The 24532-nt window shown below is 37.1% G+C and overlaps 1 protein-coding gene across 2 annotated transcripts in view; it reads right to left on the reverse strand.

The window, feature by feature from the left end:
• Positions 1–24532, reverse strand: part of SEC24D (SEC24 homolog D, COPII coat complex component) — a 99627-nt gene that overhangs the window by 53658 nt on the left and 21437 nt on the right. For both annotated transcript variants that reach the window (XM_045870227.3, XM_045870228.3), the window contains exons 7-8: positions 20687–20798; positions 14770–14897 (exon numbers count right to left, since the gene is read on the reverse strand). In XM_045870227.3, coding sequence (XP_045726183.1) covers positions 14770–14897; positions 20687–20798 — 240 coding nt within the window. The remainder of the gene's footprint in view (positions 1–14769; positions 14898–20686; positions 20799–24532) is intronic.

A 24532-nucleotide genomic window follows, 5' to 3' on the forward strand; every position in this document is an offset into this window, starting at 1 on the left:
TCAAGGAAGAGATGAGCAATTATGAGGAGTTATATTTTCACTGACTGACAGAGAAAGACAATTCTAATCAATAAGAATAGTGTAACACAGGAGGAAAAGCTGGGGTATGTTGGTAGCTAGTGGGCAAGTAGCCTAAATCAGCTGAGATGAAGGGAGATAAAGAGGAAAGCTGGACTGATTCTGTGGAGAGCGTTCAAAGCCAGGTACGTCCCGAATGGCCATGTTTAAGACATACATGTGCATGCGTGTGCGTGCATACACACACACACGCACACACACAAGTCAGTTGTTATACTACATGGTAACAATTCTGACAGAAGATAGTTAAGAGATTTCACCATTCAGTAAATAAATGATGTCTTTAGAAAAACAGTACATTTGGCATAGGTTTTGAAGCCTGCTTATAAATTAGTGAATTCTACATGTTTCACAATTAACATGAGAGATTTCTAGAATTTATTTCATCATCTATATTTTATTAAATTCATAAAACTCTAAAAAACTCAAAAGATGTTTGAATATTTTAGTTCTAATTTTTAAAGTAAATTTTCTAAGGGTGTGGGGGGGGAAGAGTGGGAGGGGGAGACAGAGAATTCCAAGCAGGCTCCACGCCCAGCACAGAGCCCAATGAGGGGCCCAATCTTAAGATCCTGAGATCCTGACTTGAACCAAAATCAAGAGTTGGACACTTAACCAATTGAGCCACCCAGGGATCCCAAAGTAAATTTCTAACTTAAAAAAAAAAAAAAAAATTCACTCCTTATTACTATATGTAAGCTTTGGATTCACCATGGATCCCAGGGCCTTAATTATAGAATAAATCCTCAAAAAATATTTGTTTAATGAGTGATAAGGAGGGAGAGACAGAAGAAGAGAAAAACGGGTTTGAAAGAAGTCTGAAAAACATCAAAATAAAAAATAAAGGAAGTCATGTTTAAACTTGAGGATATGTACCAGTTCTTCTATCACAACAGATTACATCTGGATATGATAAACCCTAATATGCTAAGTTCATCCCAAAATATGCACAAATAGGAGACTCTTTTCCTGCAGTAGCCAAAAGTATCTTAAAGCAAACACAGTTGTAACCCTTCTACCCAGGGCCTCCAATGCCAGGAGGGCTTTTTAGTGGAAAAGTCAAGTCAGACCATATGCTAAAGTCTAAGGAAGGGCTGCTTCTGTTAAGAGGGCATCCACAGTTTCAAAGGAGAAAATAAATATCGGAGTAGAGCCCATCATAGTTATCAGTTTTCCTAAACAGCAGTCCTAGTTCATGACTAGATTATAAATGGTAGGTAATGGTCCTAAAGCAAAAAAGGTCAGTTTAGATTAGGTATGCTGATGCAGTTTTTCAAGTTACAGGTATATTTGCAAAGATTAGCATCACTTTTTTTGCTGGAACAGATATTGGAAACTTTTGAGTAAGACACTCCTTCTCAAGGAGCTATGATATTTAGAAATTCTATAGTTGAGAGATATTTTCCCACATTTCTTTTAAACCTTGATCTATTATAGTTTATCTTTTATCCCTAAGGGAGAATTATATTTTGTTGTCTAATTATAGGCCACTTGCAGAAGGCATATTTGCTATAAGAATGCCCAGAGGATGGGGCGCCTGGGTGGCTCAGTCATTAAGTGTCTGCCTTCAGCTCGGGTCATGATCCCAGAGTCCTGGGATGGACCCCGCATTGGGCTCCCTGCTCAGCACGGAGCCTGCTTCTCCCTCTCCCACTCCCCCTGCTTGTGTTCCCTCTCTCACTGTGTCTCTGTCAAATAAATAAATAAAATATTAAAAAAAAAAAGAATGCAGAGGGTGAAAATATATTTTAGACTTAAAAACCCTATGAACTGTTTCTTCTATACCAAAATAATTGGCAGTTTTCTGTTCCTCAAAGGAAAGCTGTAAAATACTACACTTTAAAGATGAAAGTGTTAAAAATAATAAGTCTAGGGGCACACTCCCTTTGTCTCTCTGGCAGAATTATAAATTAACCAGTCTTCCCTCCATTTATCTCACTTCTTTATATGGCCATGAAAACACCTTCAAAACATTTTCCTTTATGCATGAGTCAAGTCTTTATTTATTTATTTTTCTTTAAATTCAAGTTAGTTAACTTATAGTGTGGTATTGGTTTCAGGAGTAGAATTTAGTGATTCATCACATACATATAACACCCAGTGCTCATCCTAACAAGTGCCTTCCTTAATGCCCATCACCCATTTAACCCATCTACCCACCCATCTCCCTCCAGTCACCCTCAGTTTGTTCTCTATAGTTAAGAGCCTCTTATGGTTTGCCTTCCTCTCTGTTTTTATCTCATTTTATCTTTCCTTCCTTTCCCCTATGTTCATCTGTTTTGTTTCTTAAATTCCACATATGAGTGAAATCATATATTCGTCTTTCTCTGACTGACATATTTCACTTAGCATAATACACTCTGGTTCCATCCACGTTTTTGCAAATGGCAAGATTTCATTCTTTTTGACTGCCCAAGTAATATTCCATTGTACATATATACCTCATTTTCTTTATCCATTCTTCAGTCAATGGACATTTGGGCTCTTTCCATAATTTGGCTATTATTGATAGCACATGTGCCCCTTTGAATCAGCATTTTTGTATCCTTTGGATAAATACCTAGTAGTGCAATTGCTGGGTCGTAGGGTAGTTTTATTTTTAACTTTTCTTTGACATAGCAGGAAAGAATATCCAATGGGAAAAAAGTTTCAACAAATGGTGTTGGGAAAACTGGATGGTGACATGCAGAAGAATGAAAGTGGACCACTTTCTTACACCATACACAAAAATAAATTCAAAATGGATAAAAGACCTAAATGTAAGACAGGAAAAAACCATCAAAATCCTAGAGGAGAACACAGGCAGCAACCTCTTTGACCTCGACCACAGTAACTTCTTACTAGATACGTCTCCCAAGGCAAGGGAAACAAAAGCAAAAATGAACTATTGGGACCTCACCAAGGTAAAAGCTTCTGCATAGAGAAGGAAACAATCAACAAAACAAAAAGGCAGCTGATGGAATGGGAGAAGATATTTGCAAATGATATATCAGATAAAGGGTTTGTATCCAAAATCTATAAATAACTTTATTGAACTCAACACCCAAAAAAACCAAATAATCCAGTTAAGAAATGGGCAGAAGATATGAATAGACACTTTTCCAAAGACATCCAGATGGATAACAGACACATGAAAAGATGCTCAACATCACTCATCATCAGGGAAATACAAATCAAAACTACAATGAGATACCACCTCACACCAGTCAGAATGGCTAAAGTCAACGACACAAAAACAACAGATGTTGGTGAGGATGTGGAGAAAGGGGAACCCTTTTGCATTGTTGGTGGGAATGCAAAGTGGTGGAGCCACTCTGGAAAACAGTATGGAGGTTCCTCAAAAAGTTAAAAAAAAAAAAAAAAAAGAGTCAAGCCTTCATTTAAATGACACCTTCTCAATCAGGCTTACTGCACTACGCTACTTAATCTGAAACCTGCCATCTACCCCCCACCCCAAGCAGTCTTCATCTCCCTAACCCTGCTCTGTTTTTTCTTTCCTCCACATATTACATCATTTACTCAGTATGAGGTCCATTGTCTTGTCTCTCTCCATTAAAATGTAAGCTCCATGAGGGTAGACAAAGATCTTTATCTGTTTTGTTCACTGACATGGATCAAGTACCAAGAACAGTAAGTGGCGCATATTGGGTGAACAATAAATATCTGTTGAATCAAATCCTTGTTGGAATAAGTTAGAATAAATAATCATTTATGCAGTCCAATCTGCTGTCAATGTAAATATTGCTTAGTTACTATCCCTGGCGGACAGCCACATATACTGGCTAGACCACTTCCACGTGATACGGCAAATCATCCTTTGTGAGTTAACTTGATTTGGGCAAATAGCCGAAAGCCATTTGGAGGAAAGACTTGAAAATAGGGTTAAAAAAAAAGTTGAGAAAAGATTTTTCACTTAAAAATGAATGTGACCAATTCAAAAGCATCTGGAGAAATAAATACATCTATATATGTATTATATATCATTAATAAGTTGCAAGGAGAGGAAACATGACTGCTTAATTTATCAAATAATAAAAACTGATGAATATAAGCTAATACACATTTTCTATAACTTTTCTTTAAGAAAGGAGAAATGTAAAAAAAAAAAGAGGAGAAATATAGACAAAATTTTATGTTTGGAGTATTTAGATAAGAGTTTTTCAAAACTTTTAAAACTGTAGCAGAAAGGGAGTATGGAACATAGTAAACCAAAAGAAACTTAGATTTCAACCCCATGTTAAAATACTTCAATTTACCTCAGTAGTTCAGTTTCGGATTAAGAAAAGTGATTTCTGGTGGATGAGTTCCATGATAGCTATACACACCAGATTTTACAATTTTGGCTCTTCTGTTTTACCTGTATTTTGCAGAAATATTTTTCCTGAAAGTCAATGAGCTCTTATTTTCCCAAACAATGAATAACATTTTAAAGATTTTAATCTTTTCTTTACATGTCTCATATATCCCCCCTCTTTCCCACTCTCTCATAAATATATACACATACAAAGAGTATATATCTTCACATTTACAGTGAGATAATATTGAAAGAAACAAACATTTGGGGGGAGGGGATAAAATTGAAACCTAAGCTAAACTTAGGAAGAATTTCACTGTCCAGGAAATCCTTTAGGCAACAGTTATCCTAGTCAGCACAGGTGTTTTTGTCTGCCAGCAATACTAAAAGCAAGGATAATTTCCAGTGAGTATCCAAATGGTGATTTTTCATAAGAACACATGTGTAGGAAAGAAAATACTTTCTTTGATATAGAACATGGAGATGCAAGCAAATGTCAGATGCCTAGATAGAGATGACTCCAAAATGCAAGTCCTAGCTTTAGCTTGGTTCCTAGAGAGTCAGTTCCTCTTTTATTCACTTTGTAACTCATTCGGTTACAAATACAACATTTACATACAAAGCAGATGCTCAATAAATGTTTAAGCATTATCGATCTCTATTCTGAAACTTTAATCAAATTACTTGGCTCCAAAATTCTAATTTACTTCCATATATAAATGATACTGAGTAATGAAAATATCGTACTAAATATTTATTTAGGGGGCGCCTGGGTGGCTCAGTTGTTGGGCGTCTGCCTTAGGCTCAGGTCATGATCCCAGGGTCCTGGGATCGAGTCCTGCATCGGGCTCCCTGCTCCACAGGGAGCCTGCTTCTCCCTCTGCCTCTGCCTCTCTGTCTCTCATGAATAAATAAAATCTTCAAAAAAATAAAATAAAAATGTAAATGAGCAACTAACTCTTTCCACTTACATATGAAAATAAATGTGGAGTCTATATCAATTTCCTCCTTCTTAGGTAAGACGTGTAGCTAGAATCACTGAAGGTATATGATAACATCCCTCTTAAATGTATACATTTCAAGTAGGCTTAAATTACTGTAGTTCATATTTCTCCTCTTTGTATACAGTACACTCCCCAAATCATGATTGCTGAGTTAAAATTTTCCATGGATGAATTTCATGTTGTGTAGCAAATAATCATAATAATAATGATAAAGATGATAACAAGAGTAACTATCATTCCTTACACCAGCTTATTATTTTTAAGCAACTATCAGGTAAGTAGAGTTATCATAATTTTTATTTATGAGAGAAATGAGGCCCTAAAATTTAGTTAACTACTTTCAAGGTCACACTACCAGAAGTGGTAGAATTAATCTGTATACCTAACTTCATGTGACTCCAAAATCCTTGCTTACTTTACTCATAATTATGCTCAACTACTGACAAAGAATCACTTCAAACTCCTGACAAAGAATCACTTCAAAAATCACTTGTGCTTCAGAGAAACTTGGGTGTCATTTTCAGACATGAAAGGTTTGCATAATGTTTTTTCCCTCTCCCTTCTTTCCTACTCTCCTTCCCTCCTTTCTTCTCAAAATAGGATTTTCTTTTTCTTTTTTTTTTTTTTTTTTTGCTTTTAATCAGTGGAATGCCTAGTAAGCTTTCAAATATAAAACTTTAAAATATTTTATTCTCTCATACTTGATCACTAAGAAGATATCAACCGCATACATTTTAAGCCCTCGTATTACCTAAATATCCATAAAATTTGAGTAAAGTTAGAACCATGAAGCAAGGCATAAATAGTGTATTTCACTGATTCTAAAATCTCCTCAATTATAAGAGATATAAAAGCTTCCAACTGAACAGGACACAATGCTAAGAAGTCATTGTTCATAAGAGATATTCCTGTTTTAGAAATGTTAAAATGTGAGAAAATGTGGGCCTTAGAATTGATGAAAATGATAGCAAGAGGCTCTAAAATATTTCCTCTCCAAGGTGGCCCCTCACGAATGCCCAGTGTTCCACGTCCATTGAGACTGGTCTTGGCTCCTATGTTATGGATGCCACACACTCAATCAGCAGGCATGGAAAGTCATAAAACTCACATTCACTGAAAATTAAGTCAAGGCAGAATGTTTTCTTCTTTCTTCTTATTTCTCCAAAAGGTATTCTCCAGTTAGCAAAAAAGATTTCCATGAATAATTTGGTGATTGAGAAAATAAGCTTGGTGCATTTATCTTCTACACTGTAACTTAAAATAGAATTCTAATAACCTTTGCCCTGACAAATGTGACTCTCTCTGTATGTCTGCTATAACACCATTCTAAAAAGGGACAACATTCTGTTCTTCAGCTGCCAAACTTTTTCATAGCACTATATAAACAGTGACAAAAATCGTTAAGGGATAAGATTCAGTTTCTAAAGTAACTTTATATATTAAAGTATTTTAAATGTTATATTCATAATTCTATTTCTATTTAAGTACATGTATTTTATTTTTCCAAGTTTTTATGTTAATACCTTCTAAATGCATTACAGGCAGACAACCTCAGATTATAATGCACATATTAAAAATAGATTCAGGCTCTTGAAGCTTTCATTTCAGAATAATTTAAGTTATAAGTTTTCTTAAAGTTTTTTAAAGGACACAATATTATGTCATAATCAATTTCATTTCAGGGCATGTTTTTCACTAAAGCTAGCTAAATTTGGGCTCTATGTAAAAAATGCATAGTCTCACAATCTTCATGGGCTTTTTAAGTGAATAATACACTCCAGATTTCTTTTATTAAAAATGTAATATAGACAAAACTGCTTTGGGTTGGGTTGTGCAATCTGTTCACAGGAATTTCTAATAACATATAGGATGTGTGATAAATTCATGGTAATCCACGCTGAACGCACAACAGAGTGGAAAAGAAGGGTAGACCCCAGCAGCCTTCTAGATCTATAGGACATCAGAGCCAGAGTTCTCCCTCTTGGGAATAAAGGCCCAAGGTCACAATACAAGGCACAGCAGAAACCTAAAGTCATTTCCTGGCTCCCAACCCAGTGTTCCACCATTTGGTTACTATCTACTGTACTTTGGAGAAAATAGTCCATTTTTATTGGTTCCTGAAATATTGTTATTATGATCAAAATTTCTTCCTACTTGTTTCACTGTTCTGCTCTTTATGATGAAATATAACCCCTCATTAACATATTATTGAATAAACTGAAATGTGTATTCATTACTATGTGCTAGAATACATCTACAATCTCTCAAATGATTTTTTTCTTTACCCACGGAGTTTTGTTAGAGAGGTGAATGAGGTTATAAGGGAAATCTGTAGTCATTCAAAAGTAAAAAATAAAATAGGATAGCCAAAGTAAGATAAAACCTTACTTCATTAAGCGACGTATTTATCAACAAGGAACTTAATAATTAAGATCTACTGGGCTAGGGGCACCTGGGTGGCTCAGGTGGTTAAGCATCTGCCTTAGGCTCAGGTCATGATCCTGGAGTCCCGGGATCAAGCCCCGCATCGGGCTCCCTGCTCAGCGGGAAGCCTGCTTCTCCCTCTCCCACTCCCCCTGCTTGTGTTTCCTCTCTCGCTGTGTCTCTTTCTGTCAAATAGATAAAAAATCTTTAAAAAAAAAAAAGAAAGAAAAAAGAATTTAAGCAGTGTTTAATAATAGGACAAACTTCTTCTATAAGTCATAAGTAAGATAAAACTTCCCTGAACCTAATCTCCACAGAACAAACCCATCAGAGTTTTTTTCCATACTGCCCAAAAAATTAGCTGGGTACTGGCAAATTTTCTGCAAGTCATGGACATGAGTAACTGATCTTATTTTTTCCCCCATACCCCTAAAGTTCACCTCAGTTCCTAGCACAGAGTAATTAGGGGATTATAAATCAAGTGAAATTTAAAGGCTTGGATAAAAGTTTATCTGCACTACATTAATTCAATAAGAAAGGAAATTACTTTGCCTATTATATCTATTTATAATCTAAAAAAATATAAACAGATATTTCTGAATCTAGTCACAGAGGCAGTGAAAGCTTCTACCATCTGGTTTATAGGTGAAATAACTTAATGTCAAGTATAATTAGATGTATGCACTTGTCCAAAATGTAAAGATTTCCTATTTTGAAGAAAATAAAAACTTAAGTATAATCTTTAATCCTCTTGCACTGGAAATCTATACTCTGTCTACCTTCATTCTTAAAATACAGCATCAAAAATAAAATCACAAGTTACTAAACAGAAGAGCTTACAAGATAACCAATTACTTTGCCTGAATAAATACCTCATAGTTAACTTCATTGAATGTGGCAATGGGTTTCACTTGAAACACATACAAAATATTAAAATTTATAGTAAGGAACATCAAATCTTAAACAACGATGACATAAATATGCCCTTGGAAATAGCATACATCTCCAAAGCAAAGGCTCACAGGGAACATTCTCTAATCATAACTGCTTGGATTAGGTTTATTTTCATAGACCGTTGCTAACACAATGGCATGCTTTAAAAGGTTCTGTCAAACAGAACCAACTAAAAAAAAACAACTGTATTAAATCCTTTTTTAAATCTTTTTGATAGATGCCAAATCAAGATATCTTTAGGGATACCTTTTTAAATTGCAGCAATGATGGCAATATTAGTCAGATAAGGAATAAAATCTTAAAATTTTACTATACCTAAAAATAAGCAAATCATTTATTGTAGAAGAAAATAAATTCAAATGCTATTCATATGGAGAATAACAATATTCATAAAACCCATTTACCTTTAAGAAAGATTCTTTAAAATTTATTTTCTTGATTATAGGTTATAAATATCAAAAATCAGCATGTGAAATCTTTCATTTTCTATTATTAACTATAATTGTTTATTTTTGATTTCTGGCTCGAGCAATTAAATATATGATAGCACCACTTATGGATATTTGGAACAATGACCTGGTTTAGGGTGTAGAGATCAGAAATTTACTACTGAACATAGTAAGTCTGAGGTTTCTATGAGGTACCCAAAGAGAGATTTCAGGAAGGCATTTGGGTATGTAGATACATAGGGATGACTGAAGGAGAGAGTAACAGTACAGTGATTTGGAGTTAAGGACTTGCCTGTCACACTGCCTGGGCTAGAATCCTAGCTCTGTTACTTAGCAGCCATTGGCCTTAATGAGTTACCTAAGTCTGTGCCTCAGTTTCCTTATATCTAAAGTGGGATAACAGATTGATGTGAAGATTAAATAAATGAACATACATTTAAAAAACCCTCATAACTGTGCTCATTAAGTACTCCCTAAGTCTGACTACTATTATTCTTATCAGTAACAGCAGCAGGTGTTACAGATGATATTTAGTCTTTGGAAGGAAAGGGAGCCTAAAGAGAGAAGATCCCAAGTCCATGCCTTGGTGAACCCCAACATTATAAACCAGGAAAAAAATATAGGGGTAGAAACAAATACACCAGAGAGGTGTATGGAAGCCACAAGACAAGAGTCCGTCAAGGAGACCCAAATCCTGCCTCATCCAGCTCATCAGCACAACGTAACAGTGATGGTTCTCCAGTGGCTCACCTCCTTTAGGCCTAGTTAATCCCCAAAGAGAAAGACAAGTTTTTTGAAAGCATGAACTTTTAGAACTTCTTCCTGATGTTTTAGCATCCCTTTCATATTTCTTATTTTTTACTTGTAAGCCTATTTCAACAAATAAAAGTAAATGTTCTTCTTTAAACAGAGAATGTTTTCATTCAACTCAGGAGACACTACTATGTAAGAGACAGTAATCCTTCCTAAATATAATATATTCATTAAATATCATACAATTTCATTTGTCAATTATACCTCTCTCTCTCTACATATATATATGTATACATATATATATGAGACAAATGAAAACATATATATACATAGAGAAAGAATAAAATATATAAGTATATTATATTCAGGTAATTCTGTTCTTGAAGTTCTAAGGAAAAAGGAAGAGCTTCTTCTATAGAGAGAGCTGCAATAGAAAAAAAAAATAGCACTGTCAAAATTTACCTGGTCAGTGTGCAGAGTCTCTAGCAACATGAAAAGAATAGAGAATGTTATTTTCTCAAGTAGAGCTTCTCCCTAAGTCAGATTCCAAAAATAAGCCATCACTCTAAACTCATCCATTTAGTACTCTGGGAAGCACAAAGACTAAAATGCAGCATAAGTTTTCACCAAAGGAAAAAAAAAAACTTCATGCTGGTAGGGAGTTAGTATTTGGTTAGATCAAACAACTTTGTTAAATAGAAAGCATACACATTTAATCTGTGTATGAAATGTGTATATGCATGGCGGGGGCGGGGGGTTGGCTTGAACTAACATTTGAAAGGTTTTCTCAATACTAAGTTTCATTTTCAGGAACACGTTACTGAGTAATTTCATTAATACTAAATGGTGATAAACAAGAAGGTGGTTACAGATTCTGATTTTGAATATGAAGAACTGCTGAGTTTTGTTCTGTTCCAGGGGTGGTTGGCCCCGGGCAGTTGTCTCCTGGGGAGGGGCAGGGAGGAGAGGTTTCTGCTAGTGTGCAACTGAAAACTACGCAAATTCATCATTGCTGTGAACAAGGTGCACTCAAGCTAACACTGCCTGGAGGCAGAAATCCCATGTATCCCCGTATTGATACAGAGTAAAGTTGTTGCCTGGCTTTCTTTCAAGGTAGAAGTGTTACCTTCTGATTATGAAAGCAACAGGTTACTGTAAAATGATTCAGATAGTATAGGAATGGGTGCCGTAAGAGTGCACATCTGCAGCAATCCCACCCTCCTCGGACATGTGTCAAGGGTTTGCTATAACATTCTCTCAGGCACACTCATCTTACTATATTTCCCTCAATTTTAGGATTCGTATTTTAAATTTTCACATCTCTGGAATCTCACATATCTTAAAATTGATACATACAGTAACAATAGTGCTTGTCTTACTCATATATCATGCCACACAGCTGTTGGAAAGAATAAGGCAGCTCTGTAGGTAGTGACATGGCAGGAGTGCCAGACATGTTAACTGGAAAAAGAAAGGTGCAGAATAGTGTGTATGCTATTCTATCATTTATATATTTATTTTTTTTAAAGGATGTATACTTATATGCTGGTATATGCATTTTTCATTTCTAGAAGGAACCACAAAGAATAGGTAAAGATTGTCTGTAAGCAGGGGACGCCTGGGTAGCTCGGTCGGTTAAGCGTGTGCCTTCAGCTCAGGTCATGATCCCAGGGTCCTGGGATCGAGTCCCACATTGGGCTCCTTGCTAGGCAAAGGAGTCTGCTTGTCCCTCTGCCTGCCGCTCCCCCTGCTTGTGCTCTCTCGCGCTAACAAATAAATAAATAAATCTTTAAAAAAAAAAAAGATTGTAAGGGGGAGGGTAGAAGGGTAGGACAGGTCTTTTTTTCATTCTATACCCCTTGCATCTAAGTTTATATTTTACTTGTTTAAAATTAATTGAGTCATTAAAAAGCAGAACATTACTACATATTACTATGGATTCATGAGCATGAAGTCAATATATAAAGTCGCATATAGGGAGGATGCATACCAAATTCATTACAGTGTCTGCCCCTAAAAGGGGGGGTGGGGGTGGGGAAGGAATGGCCTGATAAAGGAAATATCATATGTAGCTATGAAGTTTTTTAATTCTCATAAAAAAATTTTTAAGCAAATATGACAATATGTTATCATTTGTTAATGATGGGTGGTATGTATGTGAGTGTGATATTATTCACTGATACTTGTTTAAATTTTGTTCAAAGTATAAAAATTGAAATAAAAACATAGCTCATGAATACTACTCCAGAGCCATCAGAACGTCTAAAATTAGGGGTGCCTGGATGGCTCAGTTGGTTAAGCATCTGCCTTTGGCTCAGGTCATGATCCCAGAGTCTCAGGAGTCCCAGGCTGCCTGCTCAGCTTCTCCCTCTGCACTTCCCACTGCTCATGCACGCTCTCTCAAATAAATAAATAAAATTAAAAAAAAAAAAAAGACACCAAACAGAGAAGATAATGAGCAATGGCACTCTAATACAATGTTAGAAGGACTATAAAGTGGTACAACCACTTAAGAAAACAGTCTGGCAGTTTCTTACAAAATTAAAAAGAAACATGTACTTCGTGAGCCAGCAAACTACTCACAGATATTAATCCAAGAGAAATGAATATATGTCCACAGAAAGACTTGTACAAGACTATTTATGGAAGCTTTATTCACAAGAACCAAAAACTGGAAAGAGCCCAGATATCCATCAGTAAAAGACTAGATAAACAAACTAGTATGTCCATACAATCAAATACCATTCAGCAATAAAAAAGGAGCAAACTACTAATACATGCAATGGCATGTTGATGGCACTCTAAAACATTATGCTGATGACAGAAACCTTACACAGAAGAGTGCATACTCTGGAAGTCTATTTATATGAGGACCTACAATAAGCAAAACAAATCTATGGTGGAAAAAAAAAAAATCAGAACAATGGTTGCCAGGGAAAGAAGGTTGTTAGAAGGGGTGGGAGGTTGACAGAAAGAGGATGAAATACTTCTAAGGATGACAGTAATGTTTTTCATCTTGAGAGAGGTTAGGGTTGCTCAGGTGTATCCATTTGTCAAAATTCAGTGAGTGGTTACTTAAGATACATGCATTTTATTGTAAATCAATTTTGCCTCAAAAGGAAAAATAATTTGTAGGAAAATTTTGAACTCTCATTAATGATATGCATGCTGGAGTATTTAGTGGGCAGTGTACTAATTAATGTCCGCAATTTACTTTGAAATGCATAAAAAAAGGATGGATTGATGGACAGATAAATCAAGAGGTGATAAAAACAAGAATAGTTAAATGTTAATGGTAGAATCTAGGTGTTCACCATAAAATTCTTTTAAATTTTCTGTATGCTTGAAAATTTTCATAATAAAGTGTTGAAAAATAGCAAAAAGTTACTTCTAGCTATTATTTAAAACACACATACACATTATATTCAGCATGGGTCTCTCTGTCCTTACACATTGGTCTCCCTTATCCTTATTAAGCATAGTGATTCTAAAGGGGATTTTATGGACATTAATATTAAATTTCTGGGACCATCATATAAGAGACCATACTTAAAATAAGTAAATACTGAATGTCCTTCTTGACTTACAACTATGAGACCATACTGCATGTAAGACTGGCTTCTAGGAACAGCCTCTTCTATGCCCCACTCTACCCCAGTTCACTCTGCCCGCAAAGAGAAGGCAGCATTCTGCCACACTATAAGGAGAATGAGTGGACATCTCAAAGGGTATGAAAGCCACTGTCCACATGCACACTGTCTCTCTTCTGTTTCCTCCTTCACTGAGGTGATGTAAAGCAAAGCCTTCGTCCGCTTCCCCAGGCCACTCTACCGCCCATATCAGCTGGCATGGCCAGCCACGAAATGGGACAAATATGTTCTCTTGTGCAGACGCTCTGCCTTTTGCTCGGGTGCTGTTAGGTGTTCGTTAGATCAGCCAACCTCAAAGAGTCATTACAGCCAAGCTGAGGTTTAAATTGGGAAGAGAATCTGGGTAGAGCAAAAGGAATCCAGGGTTCAGTATAGCTTACTAGACTACTGCAATGGGATTATGGTCAAAGCTCCAGCCAGAATTAAAGCTTTTCCTCACCTATTTGACTAGCTCTATAGTACCTTGTGTCACTGTATGTGTGTATCCACTATTCAGGGCATGAAAAGAAGGAATGGCAGCCTTGTTGAGGGGGATGTCTCAATCCCAACATCCACTAATACCATCCCAATATCAGAAATTTTAAATAAATACCACTTCTTATCTTTTTTCCAAATGAATCATACTGACTTTAAGAGTTCATGAGCACCTTGGCCCCATGACTATTAAAGCAGCTATAGTAAGACCACGGACCTTAGGCTCTGTTAGCTTCCTTCACCTAGATGTTGGGGCCAATAAGTAGGCATAAAGGTCACATGAGAAGTCTTCGTATTTGCCACTACATGACATTCTATATATCCTGAATATGCACATTGTTACAGCAGACCCAAAAGTGACCCTGTCCTTCAGTGTTTGCTATACAGGTTGTCAAAAAACATAGCTTGTCAGATCTTGGTCTTCCTAGTGAATTGAATGATTGTATGTTTCTGCATTATATAAATATTCTCCAGCTTTCTGTTTATAATACAGAATAATGTATAAGAAAATAATGATGAAAGAATAATTTGGGGATTGCTAAATTATTGAGTTGCTACTTTTTTTTAAGATTTTAAGTAATCTCTACACCCAATGTGGGGCTCGAACTCACAACCCCGAGATCAAGTCACATGTTCCACCAACTGAACCAGCCAGGCACCCCTTGAATTGCTGTTTTTATCATTCTTACCTCATTTGAAGGAATTGTGGCAAAGGGTTTGATGACAGCAGCTAATGGAATCTGAGCTTGCTTGGCCATATCTGACGTGCATGGGAAACAATATGTTGTGCAACGAATGTATCGAGGACTAGCATTGCCTGAAATGTTCAAAGGAACACACTTAAAATTTGCTGAGAAAAAAAAATCTGCCCTATAATATTCAAATATTTATAATTCTAGGTAACACATTGCCTTATTTGTATAACTTCATGATTTCTAAAAGAGTAGTATTATGCAATGCTACAATCTATGTTTATATTTGTATTTACTGAACGTTTACTAAGACACTGTCCTAATTGCTTTCTTGTAGAGCTTATGTTCTGACAGAAGATACAGACAATAACTATTAAACCCAATAAATGAGTAAATTACATGGGTCATTAGAAGATGTAAATGCTATGAAAAAGCCTATCTGGTAAAGGGGTAGTGGGAGGCAGACTGCACCTTTAAACCGTTACAGAGTAGGCCTTATTCAAAAGGTAACATTTGAGCAGACTCCCGGGAAGCAAGGCATTGACTCAGGCAGGTGCCTAGGGGCAGGGCATGTCTGGCCTGGTGGAGGAGTCACAGGAGGCCTGTGTGGCTGGAATGGAGCACATACTGGGCACAGCAGCTGGTGAGGACTTCAGAGAAGTAACAAAGGTTATGCAGGAACCAGAGGAGAAACGGTGGTGGCAGGAACCAGCCTGAGTAGAGTTATTGACAAGTGGCCATATTCTGGACATATTTTGGAAGTACATGGATTGTTGATGGGAGCGATATACGAGGTGTGAAGATGGGAGGTGGGAAAGGAAGAGAAGACTGAGAATAGCTCCAAAGTTTTTGGCCTCAGGGACCAGAAGCATGAGGTTGCCACCAATTGACAAGAGAAAAGCTGCAGGAAGGGAAGGGTGTGTTAATGGGAATGTGGGCAGAGATCAGGAATCTGGCTTTGGACATGTCCACTTTGGGAACTCTATTAAGCAATCCAACAGTGAAACTGAGTAAACAACTAGATATGTGAGTCTGGGCACTGGGTTGAAGTTACACATTTGGGAGTTTTCTATAAAGAACAAACTAAAGCCATGAACTACCTTGAAACCACCAATGAAATAATTGTAGCCAGAGAGGATGACCAAGAACTAAGCCCTGGTCCTCTAACATAAAGAAGTCAGGGGAAAAGGAGAAACCAGTTAAAGGACTAAGAAGGATAAAAACAAGGAGCATCTGGTGTCCTGGAGGTGAAGAAAGTACATCAAGGAAAAGCATGATCATCTGTGCCAGGTGGTACTGCTGGATCAGCAAGACCAATGGATTTACGTGCCATTTGCAATGACATGGATGGAGCGAGAGAGCATTATGCTAAGCAAAATAAGTTAATCAGTCAAAGACAAACACAGTATGATTTCAGTCAAATGTGGGATTTAAGAAACAAAACAAATGAGCAAAGGGAAAAAAAGAGAGAGAGGCAAACCAAGAAACAGACTTTTAACTACAGAGAACAAACTGATGGTTACCAGAGGGGAGGTAGCGGGGAGGATGGGTGAAATAGGTGTTGGGGATTAAGGAGCACACTTGTTGTGATGAGCACCGGGTATTGTATGGAAGTGTTGAATCACTACATTGTATACCTGAAACTAATATAACAGTGTATTGTTAACTAATTGGACTTTAGATAAAAGCTTTAAAAAAAAAAAAAAAAAAACACGCTGGATTTAACAATATGGAGGTTGCTAGAGACCCGAAGACAGAGTTTTGGCAGAATAGGGCCTGGGGTGGGAAGCCTGCCTACAGTGAGTAAGGACAGGAATTGGCAATAATCCTTTCAAGTTTTGTTGCATAGGGGAGCAAAGAAAAGAAGGGTAGCTGGTGAGGAAAATAGGTCAAAAAAACATTTTTACTGTTTAAGATAGGAGAGTGTAAAAAGAGATACTGATGACACACGAGAAAGAGGGGAGACTTACTGTAGCAACATACTACACTAGTGCACAGGAGGGGCTAGCTTCCGACTGGAGCACAGAGCATTCATTTATGGCCAAAAGCAGAAAGGCAGAGCACAGGTGCACATTAGGGCAGGGCTGATATGATGGCAACAATCCGAGGAAGCTCTCTTCTGACTGCTCAATTTTCTCAGAAAGGAGGACATATGAGCAGCTAAAAGAAAGGTTGGGAGGGCGCCTGGGTGGCTCAGTCGGTTAAGTGTCTGCCTTCGGCTCAGGTCATGATCCCGGGGTCCTGGGATCAAGCCCCGGATCGGGCTCCCTGCTCTGCGGGGAGCCTGCTTCTCCCTCTCCCACTCCCCCTGCTTGTGTTCCTGCTCTCGCTGTCTCTCTCTGTCAAATAAATAAATAAAATCTTTAAAAAAAAAAAAAGGTTGGGAGAGGAGGTATTGCAGGTTTCAGGAAGGAATGTGAAACAGTTACTAAGGAGAGTAGAAAAGTGAAAGGACGAGGGGAAGTACAGTGCTGAGTTTACAGGGCGGGAAGTGCAGCCTGGCTGGGAGCCTATCTCTGGTGGGATTCTGTTGCACCGGTGGGCCGGAATGAGTGGGAAGTTGGACCTAAGAAAGCTGGGTTTCTTCTGTTCAGCTTTAACATATTATTGCCAGATTTTACTTTTTAGGACCAGCTAGAAATCTGGATTTTTACATAAGATATTCCAATTCTACATAATGGCAACTACTCCAAGTAGAAACAAAACAAAATATTGTGCATGACAAATTAACATGACTGCAGGCTGAATCCAGTTGTTGGTACCATGTTTCTGCCACAGTCTCTCACAGCCTCTGTAGCAAAGCCCAAAACTGGATTCATAATTATGACAGTAATTGCCAGTGTATTAGGTATCATTCTAAGACCATTACATGTGTTTTCATTTTAGTCTCACAACTGCCTTATGAGATTGATACCCTTAGGATCCCATTTTACAGAGAAGAAAATTGAGATATCAGGAGGTTAAGTGACTTGCCAAAGGTTAAGGAATTAGTAAATGATAGAAGTGGTATTAGAACCTATCATAATTCTTTACTATATCCCAGGTAAATTTGGTCCAGGTTATGAAGGATGGGTAGTTAAGATCAATCCTTTTGCCCATGGGCAATGATGGGACTTTTTTTTTTTTTTTTTTTTTTTAAGCAAGGGCAATATAATCACATAAATACTTGAAAAAACTAAACTACCCAGACAGCTTCTGGGAGCAGGAAAACATTAGACACAGGTAGACTGGTCATTACTGTTAGAGTCCAGGTAAATACTAACATAGGGTAAAACAAGAGTTTTGACAGCAGAAATAAAAGAAAAAGAAATATTAAGTAATAAATGTAAATATGCTTGGACCCCCTATTATTGTTAAACATTTCACATAACTTAGACAAAAAAACTTAGACAAGATCTTCCTCATTACATCACACAAGACTATGAAATAAGAATTTTACACAGACTGTGAAATAAGAATTTTTGAATATTTTAAAGAGTATTTTAATTTTTCATTGTACGCAATTTTTACCAGCCAAAATTACTAACAATATATTGAAATTGAGTATTTATTCTTTAAAGGGTTTTTAGTTCTTGACAGTGAAATATGCATATGAATGAGTTCATAAAAGTGACTAAACAAACTTTAGTTTCAGGAAGATAATGCACACAAAGATAGAATTTTTAAAAAGCCATTGAGAATTCATTTGGGGCACCTGGTGGCTCAATTGCTTAAGCGTCTGACTCTTGATTTCAGCTCAGGTCCTGAGATCAAGCCCCAAGTTGGGCTCCACGCTCAGTGTGGAATCGCCTGTCCCTCTCCCTCCCCCCACTCGTGCTCACTCTCTCTCTCTCAAATAAATACAATCTTAAAAAAAAAAAAAAGGCACTGAGAATTTGTTTTTATAAATAGGTATGCAAAAGTGGGGCATGAAAGATATGGCTACAGTAGATAATTTAACAATCTCAGTAATCAAGATTCAAAACTCTGGGCGATGCTTAATAAAGAGCATTATGGGATAATCTGACTGGAAAACATTCAATAAATTAGTCATTTGACAAACATTTATGAAGCTAAGCTCCTGCTAGAGGCTTAGGGACAGAGACAAGTGAAGCCTCTGGCTTCAAAGTCTGGTAGGAGAGAGTGATAATAAAAACAGGTAACTGTAAAATGGCATGGTAAGTACCACAGAGGAGCAAGTTCATTAAGAAGTAGCCCAATTAACATAAGAATAAAATAAAATAAAAGAGAAGTAGCCCAGGGAGGTAACGAGTTAGCCACGCTGGTCAGAGGCGACTACACAAAGTATGTGGTGCTTGAACAGGGTCTTGGAGGATAGGAAGAAGTACAAAATCAAGGGACGAGTTGGGTCTTAAATTAGATCCTATAGCCAAAGAAACAATATATATAATTTTTGTAGGCAAAGAAAACAGTATTTTTTTAAGTAGGTATTTTTCTTTATTGGAGCCACTCCTAACTACTTGTAGTTTTGGGCAAGTCATGTAAGCTCCTTGGGCCTCAGGGCCCTCACATCTGTAAAGCGGGAGAGCTGAGCAAATGAAGGCCAAGGTTCCTTTGGCCTCCATGTTCTACTTATGTTCTGTGAATTTCTGCACATGTCTGAGATTTGGGCTACATCCTAAAACATTCATTAGTAAGTATCAGCTGATTAGCCAGGCCAGACAAAGGGGCTTCACAGCCAATGGGTGTGACTGGGCCAATTTGAGGGGGGCTCCATGGCAGGCAGCTCTCTCTCCCTTCCAAGGGCTGGACTGCAGGAGAAATGATGATGATCTGGGCCTTGCCACCTCACTGGTCCTTCCTTCTCTTCCTGAGCCTTCCTTGTACTCTTTCCTTACATCTGCCCTCTGATCCAGTAATCCCACTTCTAGGGATATACCCAAAAGAACTGAAAGCAGGGACTCAAACAAATACACGTACACCAATGTTCACAGCAACCACCTGGCTGCTAAGGCTACTAATAGCAAAATGTCCTTCAACAGATGAATGCATAAACACAATGTATGTATGTGTGTGTGTGTGTGTGTGTGTGTGTGTGTGTGTATAATTCAGCCTTAAAAAAGAATGAAATCCTGATACATTCTATACCATGGATGAACCTTGAAAATATTATGCCAAGTGAAATAAGCCAGACACAAAAAGACAAATATTGTATGATTCCACTTACACAAGGTACCTAGAATAGACAAGAGACAGAAAATAGAATACAGGATACAGAGGCTTTGGGGAGTGGAGGAATAGGGTACAGAGTTTCAGTGTAGGATGATAAAAAAGTTCAGGAAATAAATAATAATGATTTCATCAGGCTGTGATTTAACTTGCCATAAGGAATAGAATAATTATATATTCCTGGAAAGAGCAAACCTGCGCAAGGACAGTATATTAAAATGGCAGTACACATAGGATAGCTAGTAGAAATAGAGCTCAGCCTTTCCTCATCCCAGTTCAAAATTGGAAAAACAGAACCCACACATTAAAGACGCTGCTGAAAAAAATATATATATATTATTGGGGCTAGAACCAAGTATGCTGATTTCTCAAGTGTTCAATCCCCTACTGCTCTACTCATGCTATCTTGGCCAGGTTCCTGATGTAGTAAATAAATTAAATCAAAGTAGGACATGTACTAATTTAACCCTATAACTAAAATAATTTTCTTAAACTAGTATATTGAACTCTATCTCACCACTCTCTTAGACTTCTACAAGCAGAAAATAGAATTCAGTTGATAATACATTCAGTTGATAATACATTCACAGTGCTTGAGTGATCGATGGCAAATTAGTCCCCATTATCACCTATCAAGAGGTTCTCTGTCAATGATAGCATTACTGAAGGGTGTCAGTGTATTTGTTTTTAAAAAGTGGTGAAAACTTTTAAAACTTCAATGAAAAATATTATTGACAAGAAATACCTTGGTCTTGTATCACACAATCTGTAGTGACCAGGGGAGGGACCTGGCCTCTGGTATTGGTGGCATAAACTTGTCCTCCTCTGGTGGCTCTGTCATTCTCGATCACCTGAATCTGATATAAGATATCAAGAACAAGTTAAAGTAAGTTAAGACTCTTCCAAACATCCCTCTCTCTCCCTCCCTTTCATTATTCGCACACACACAAATAGGCATTTTCTAAATCCTTTTAGTTCATTTCAGGCCAAATTCTCACTGAGGGCCTACTTTTAAAACTTTCACAATTTTAGAGCAGCAGTTGCTAAATTCTGTTCTGTAATACTCTGAGCTCTGACCCTTCAAAGAACTTCATTTTTATTCAGTTTGTTTATTAGGACCATAGATAAGCATTAAATAAAAAAAAAAAAGATTCTAGTAGAAAAAGAAATTGAAAATAGCTTTTAAAGAAAATACCTTTTATACTTAACGGAAAATATACAAAGCTAAAAATCATTAAATTCAGAAGAAATGATTTACAGTATAACCTAAAACACCTTAACTTTTCTCTTTAAATCTCTCTTGAGCTTCAATTTGCCTTACAAGTTTTTCCACCTCACCCCTGCTCCATGAGACAGTAAAAAAATAAACAATACAGTGTTCCCACGTGGAAGTTGCCTATTGTATAGAAATCAGAAGGGAAAAAGTCCCTAAGTTTTGTCATCTAATTTGGAAATACTTTATATTTCTCTACTAAAATATTTATTAGTGAATAATATAAAGATAAAAATGTATCTTTCTGTTGTAGTTGTCTAGGGATGAAAAAAATAAGCAAAATCTAGTAGTATGGAGTTAAGAAGAAAACAAGAAGGCATCCTATTATCTTCCTCTTCCTCTTTATCTTTTCCCTGCTCTCACTTCTTTTGTCATCAAATAAAAGAGACAAGAGACAAGGGGGTAAAAAAAAAAAAAAAAGAAGAAGAAGAAGAAGAAAGTAAAAAGAGAAAAAAAAAACAAGAGAGAGAGAAATGAGCAAGTGTCCAGAATACACCACATAGCTTTGGAGGATATGTACTTTTTTACATTCCTGAAGAAATTATTAATATGAAAATTATCTTCCCCCAAACTCTGAAATGTTACCTTCTCCATTTTGCCTTCCGATCTCATCCAATCCAGGCCTAGCGGGCACTGATATCATTGCTTTTATGGCATATCAGAGAGAGATTTAACCTGCCTTTAAATCCACACATTTCTGTTTTTCTAATTTCATAGGATTTGAATTCTTATTAAAGATACAGAATATGTTCCAAATATAACTACTGTAAGATGCAGATGAAACCAAAAGCTACCATGGACAGAGACAAGAAGCAAACCGAAAAATCGAAACACTACTATTATATCCTATATTTTTACCCTAAGGTTAATCTGGTTCCTTCAAAATTGGAGAACTTTTTATATAATCAACATTTAATCATTTCAACCAATGAAGTGTCAAATATGAAACCACATTAAAAGCCATAATAATCTACATATTGAACAAGTTTCTAGTCTTCAAATAGACTATATTTACTAAAAATTTATTTTTAAATTAGTTGTTTGCAACTTACAAAGCAGAGCCTCCAAAGAAACAATGTTGTATGTGGTAATTATATTTCTAAACTTAATTCACATCTTGGCTGGAATACTATAAAGGGAGTAAGAAATATTAAAACACTTCTAGTAATTTTTAAAAATATATTATAGGTTTTAAGTTTTTAAAATTTACCTCAAACAAATGTTCTCAAAAACAGGCTTGGAGATTTAACAATACACAGAAATTTCAATAGAGATTTTGACTATGACTTGGTACATACAGGATTTTGATGTGATGACAGTGACTCTTGATAATGCCAAAGCTACCTCAAAACATATAGATTTCTTTTTCCTTCAGAAGATCTGCCACTAGAGTTACTTTTACACTTGTCTGCTATGAACAGAGTATTATGGAATCATAAAATAAAATCAAGTCACAGGTGGCATCTGGGGTACAGGCATGGAGCAGGTGGAGAGTTGGTTTAACAACAAATGGGATTTTTCTAGGTGAATTCAGTGGAGGGAGGGGGCAAAGGAATTGAGAGTAGAGGATGTAAGGGACAGATTTATTATCATGGATCAAATAATCTAAGCTGCGTAAGAGAAGTGAGAAGATGAAGGCAATGTAAGAGATAAAAGTGTTAAGTTATAAGTCCTGGTGGGTGAATCATTATTCAAGTTTAAGTCCTAAAAGGAATGAGCTAAAAAGATAGGAGGCTGTGGCTGGAAAATGAGATGCTTTCATCTGAGATTCTGAAGTGTCCTATAATTGGTAATGACACGATCTATGGTAAGACTATGGATAACTGAGGTGGAATGGATGAAAAGAACATTGAGAGCAAAGAAGATCAAGAACTAAAAGGTCAGGGGTGCCTGGGAGGCTCAGACAGCTAAGTGTCTGCCTTTGGCTCAGGTCATGATCCCAGGGTCCTGGGATCGAGCCCCGCATCAGGCTCCCTGCTCAGCGGGGAGTCTGCTTCTCCCTCTCCTTCTGCCTACTGCTTCCCCTGCTTGTGCTCTCTCTCTATCAAAAATAAATAAAATCTTAAAAAAAAAAAAAAAAAAAAGAACTAAAAGGCCAGGGAGGGGCGCCTGGGTGGCTCACTCAGTTAAGTGTCTGCCTTCAGCTCAGGTCATGATCCCAGGGTCCTGGGATCGAGTCCCACATGGGGCTCCCTGCTCAGTGGGAAGGCTGCTTCTCCCTCTGCCTGCCACTCACTCTGCTTGTGCTCTCTCTCAAATAAATAAAATCTTAAAAAAAAAAAAAAACTAAAAGGCCAGGGAAATGAAAATTTCTAAAAGTGAATAGTAAAATTTCTAATAATTGTGACAAAAATAGTACTGGAGAGATTAATGGTGAACCTGGAGCTAAAAACTTCAGAGAATGAAGTAGAATGATCCAGAGGGTCTGCAGATGTTATAGAGAAGCAAAGAAACAAGAAGTGAAAATGATGAATTCAATGTAAAAATATTATATTCCTTTAACTAGAATAATGAAATAATATTAAGCCATAAAAGCTGGTAATATAACTATCAATAAAGGCACTAAGAGTTACTAAAACTTAATTTCTAACATGTTATAGGATACTTGATGAGAAACCTTCAAATCTATATTCAAATAAATATAGAATAACTGGGTAGATCACAAAAATAACCAAAATCCTCTACCCTCTCTGTGCCTTTTTCAAGGACTTTGCAGTTCCTCCCATCAAGAGACAGAGGCTTATCTTTCTACTCCTGGACTTTGGGGAGATCTTGTGACTTGATCTGACTGAGAGAATGTCACAGAAGTGGCAATGTTCTAGTTCCAAGCCACAGCTCAAGAGGCCTTGCAGATTCCTACTTTCCCTATTAGATATCTACCACAGCCAAGTGAACAAACCCAGGCTAGCCTGCTTGGTGACACGGCCCAATCAGTCCCAGCTAACAGGCAGGTACCAAATACCAGACACATGAATGACACCATCTATAGTGGCTTGGTGGTACCCCCCCCACCCTCCACACCAAAGATATATCCATGTTCTAATCCTTGCAATCTGTGACTATTACCTTACACAGTAAGAGAACTGATTAAATTAAAAGTATTGAAAGAAGGCACTCAGCCTGGATTATCTGGGTGGGCCCTGAATGGAATCATGTGCAACATCATAATAGAGAGGCAGAAGGAGTTTTGAGATGGATGCCCAGAGGAGAAGACACAGAGAAGAGGAAGAGGCGATGTGATGACCCAGGCAGAGAGTAGAGTCATGTAGCCATAAGCCAAGGAGTGCCTCTCTCCTCCAATCAGGCCACGCTGGTCCC

This window comes from Mirounga angustirostris, unplaced genomic scaffold (genome assembly GCF_029215605.1).
Source record: "Mirounga angustirostris isolate CCGP_5_RB_7025 unplaced genomic scaffold, mMirAng1.0.hap1 SCAF_2, whole genome shotgun sequence".
NCBI classification, from domain to species: domain Eukaryota; kingdom Metazoa; phylum Chordata; class Mammalia; order Carnivora; family Phocidae; genus Mirounga; species Mirounga angustirostris.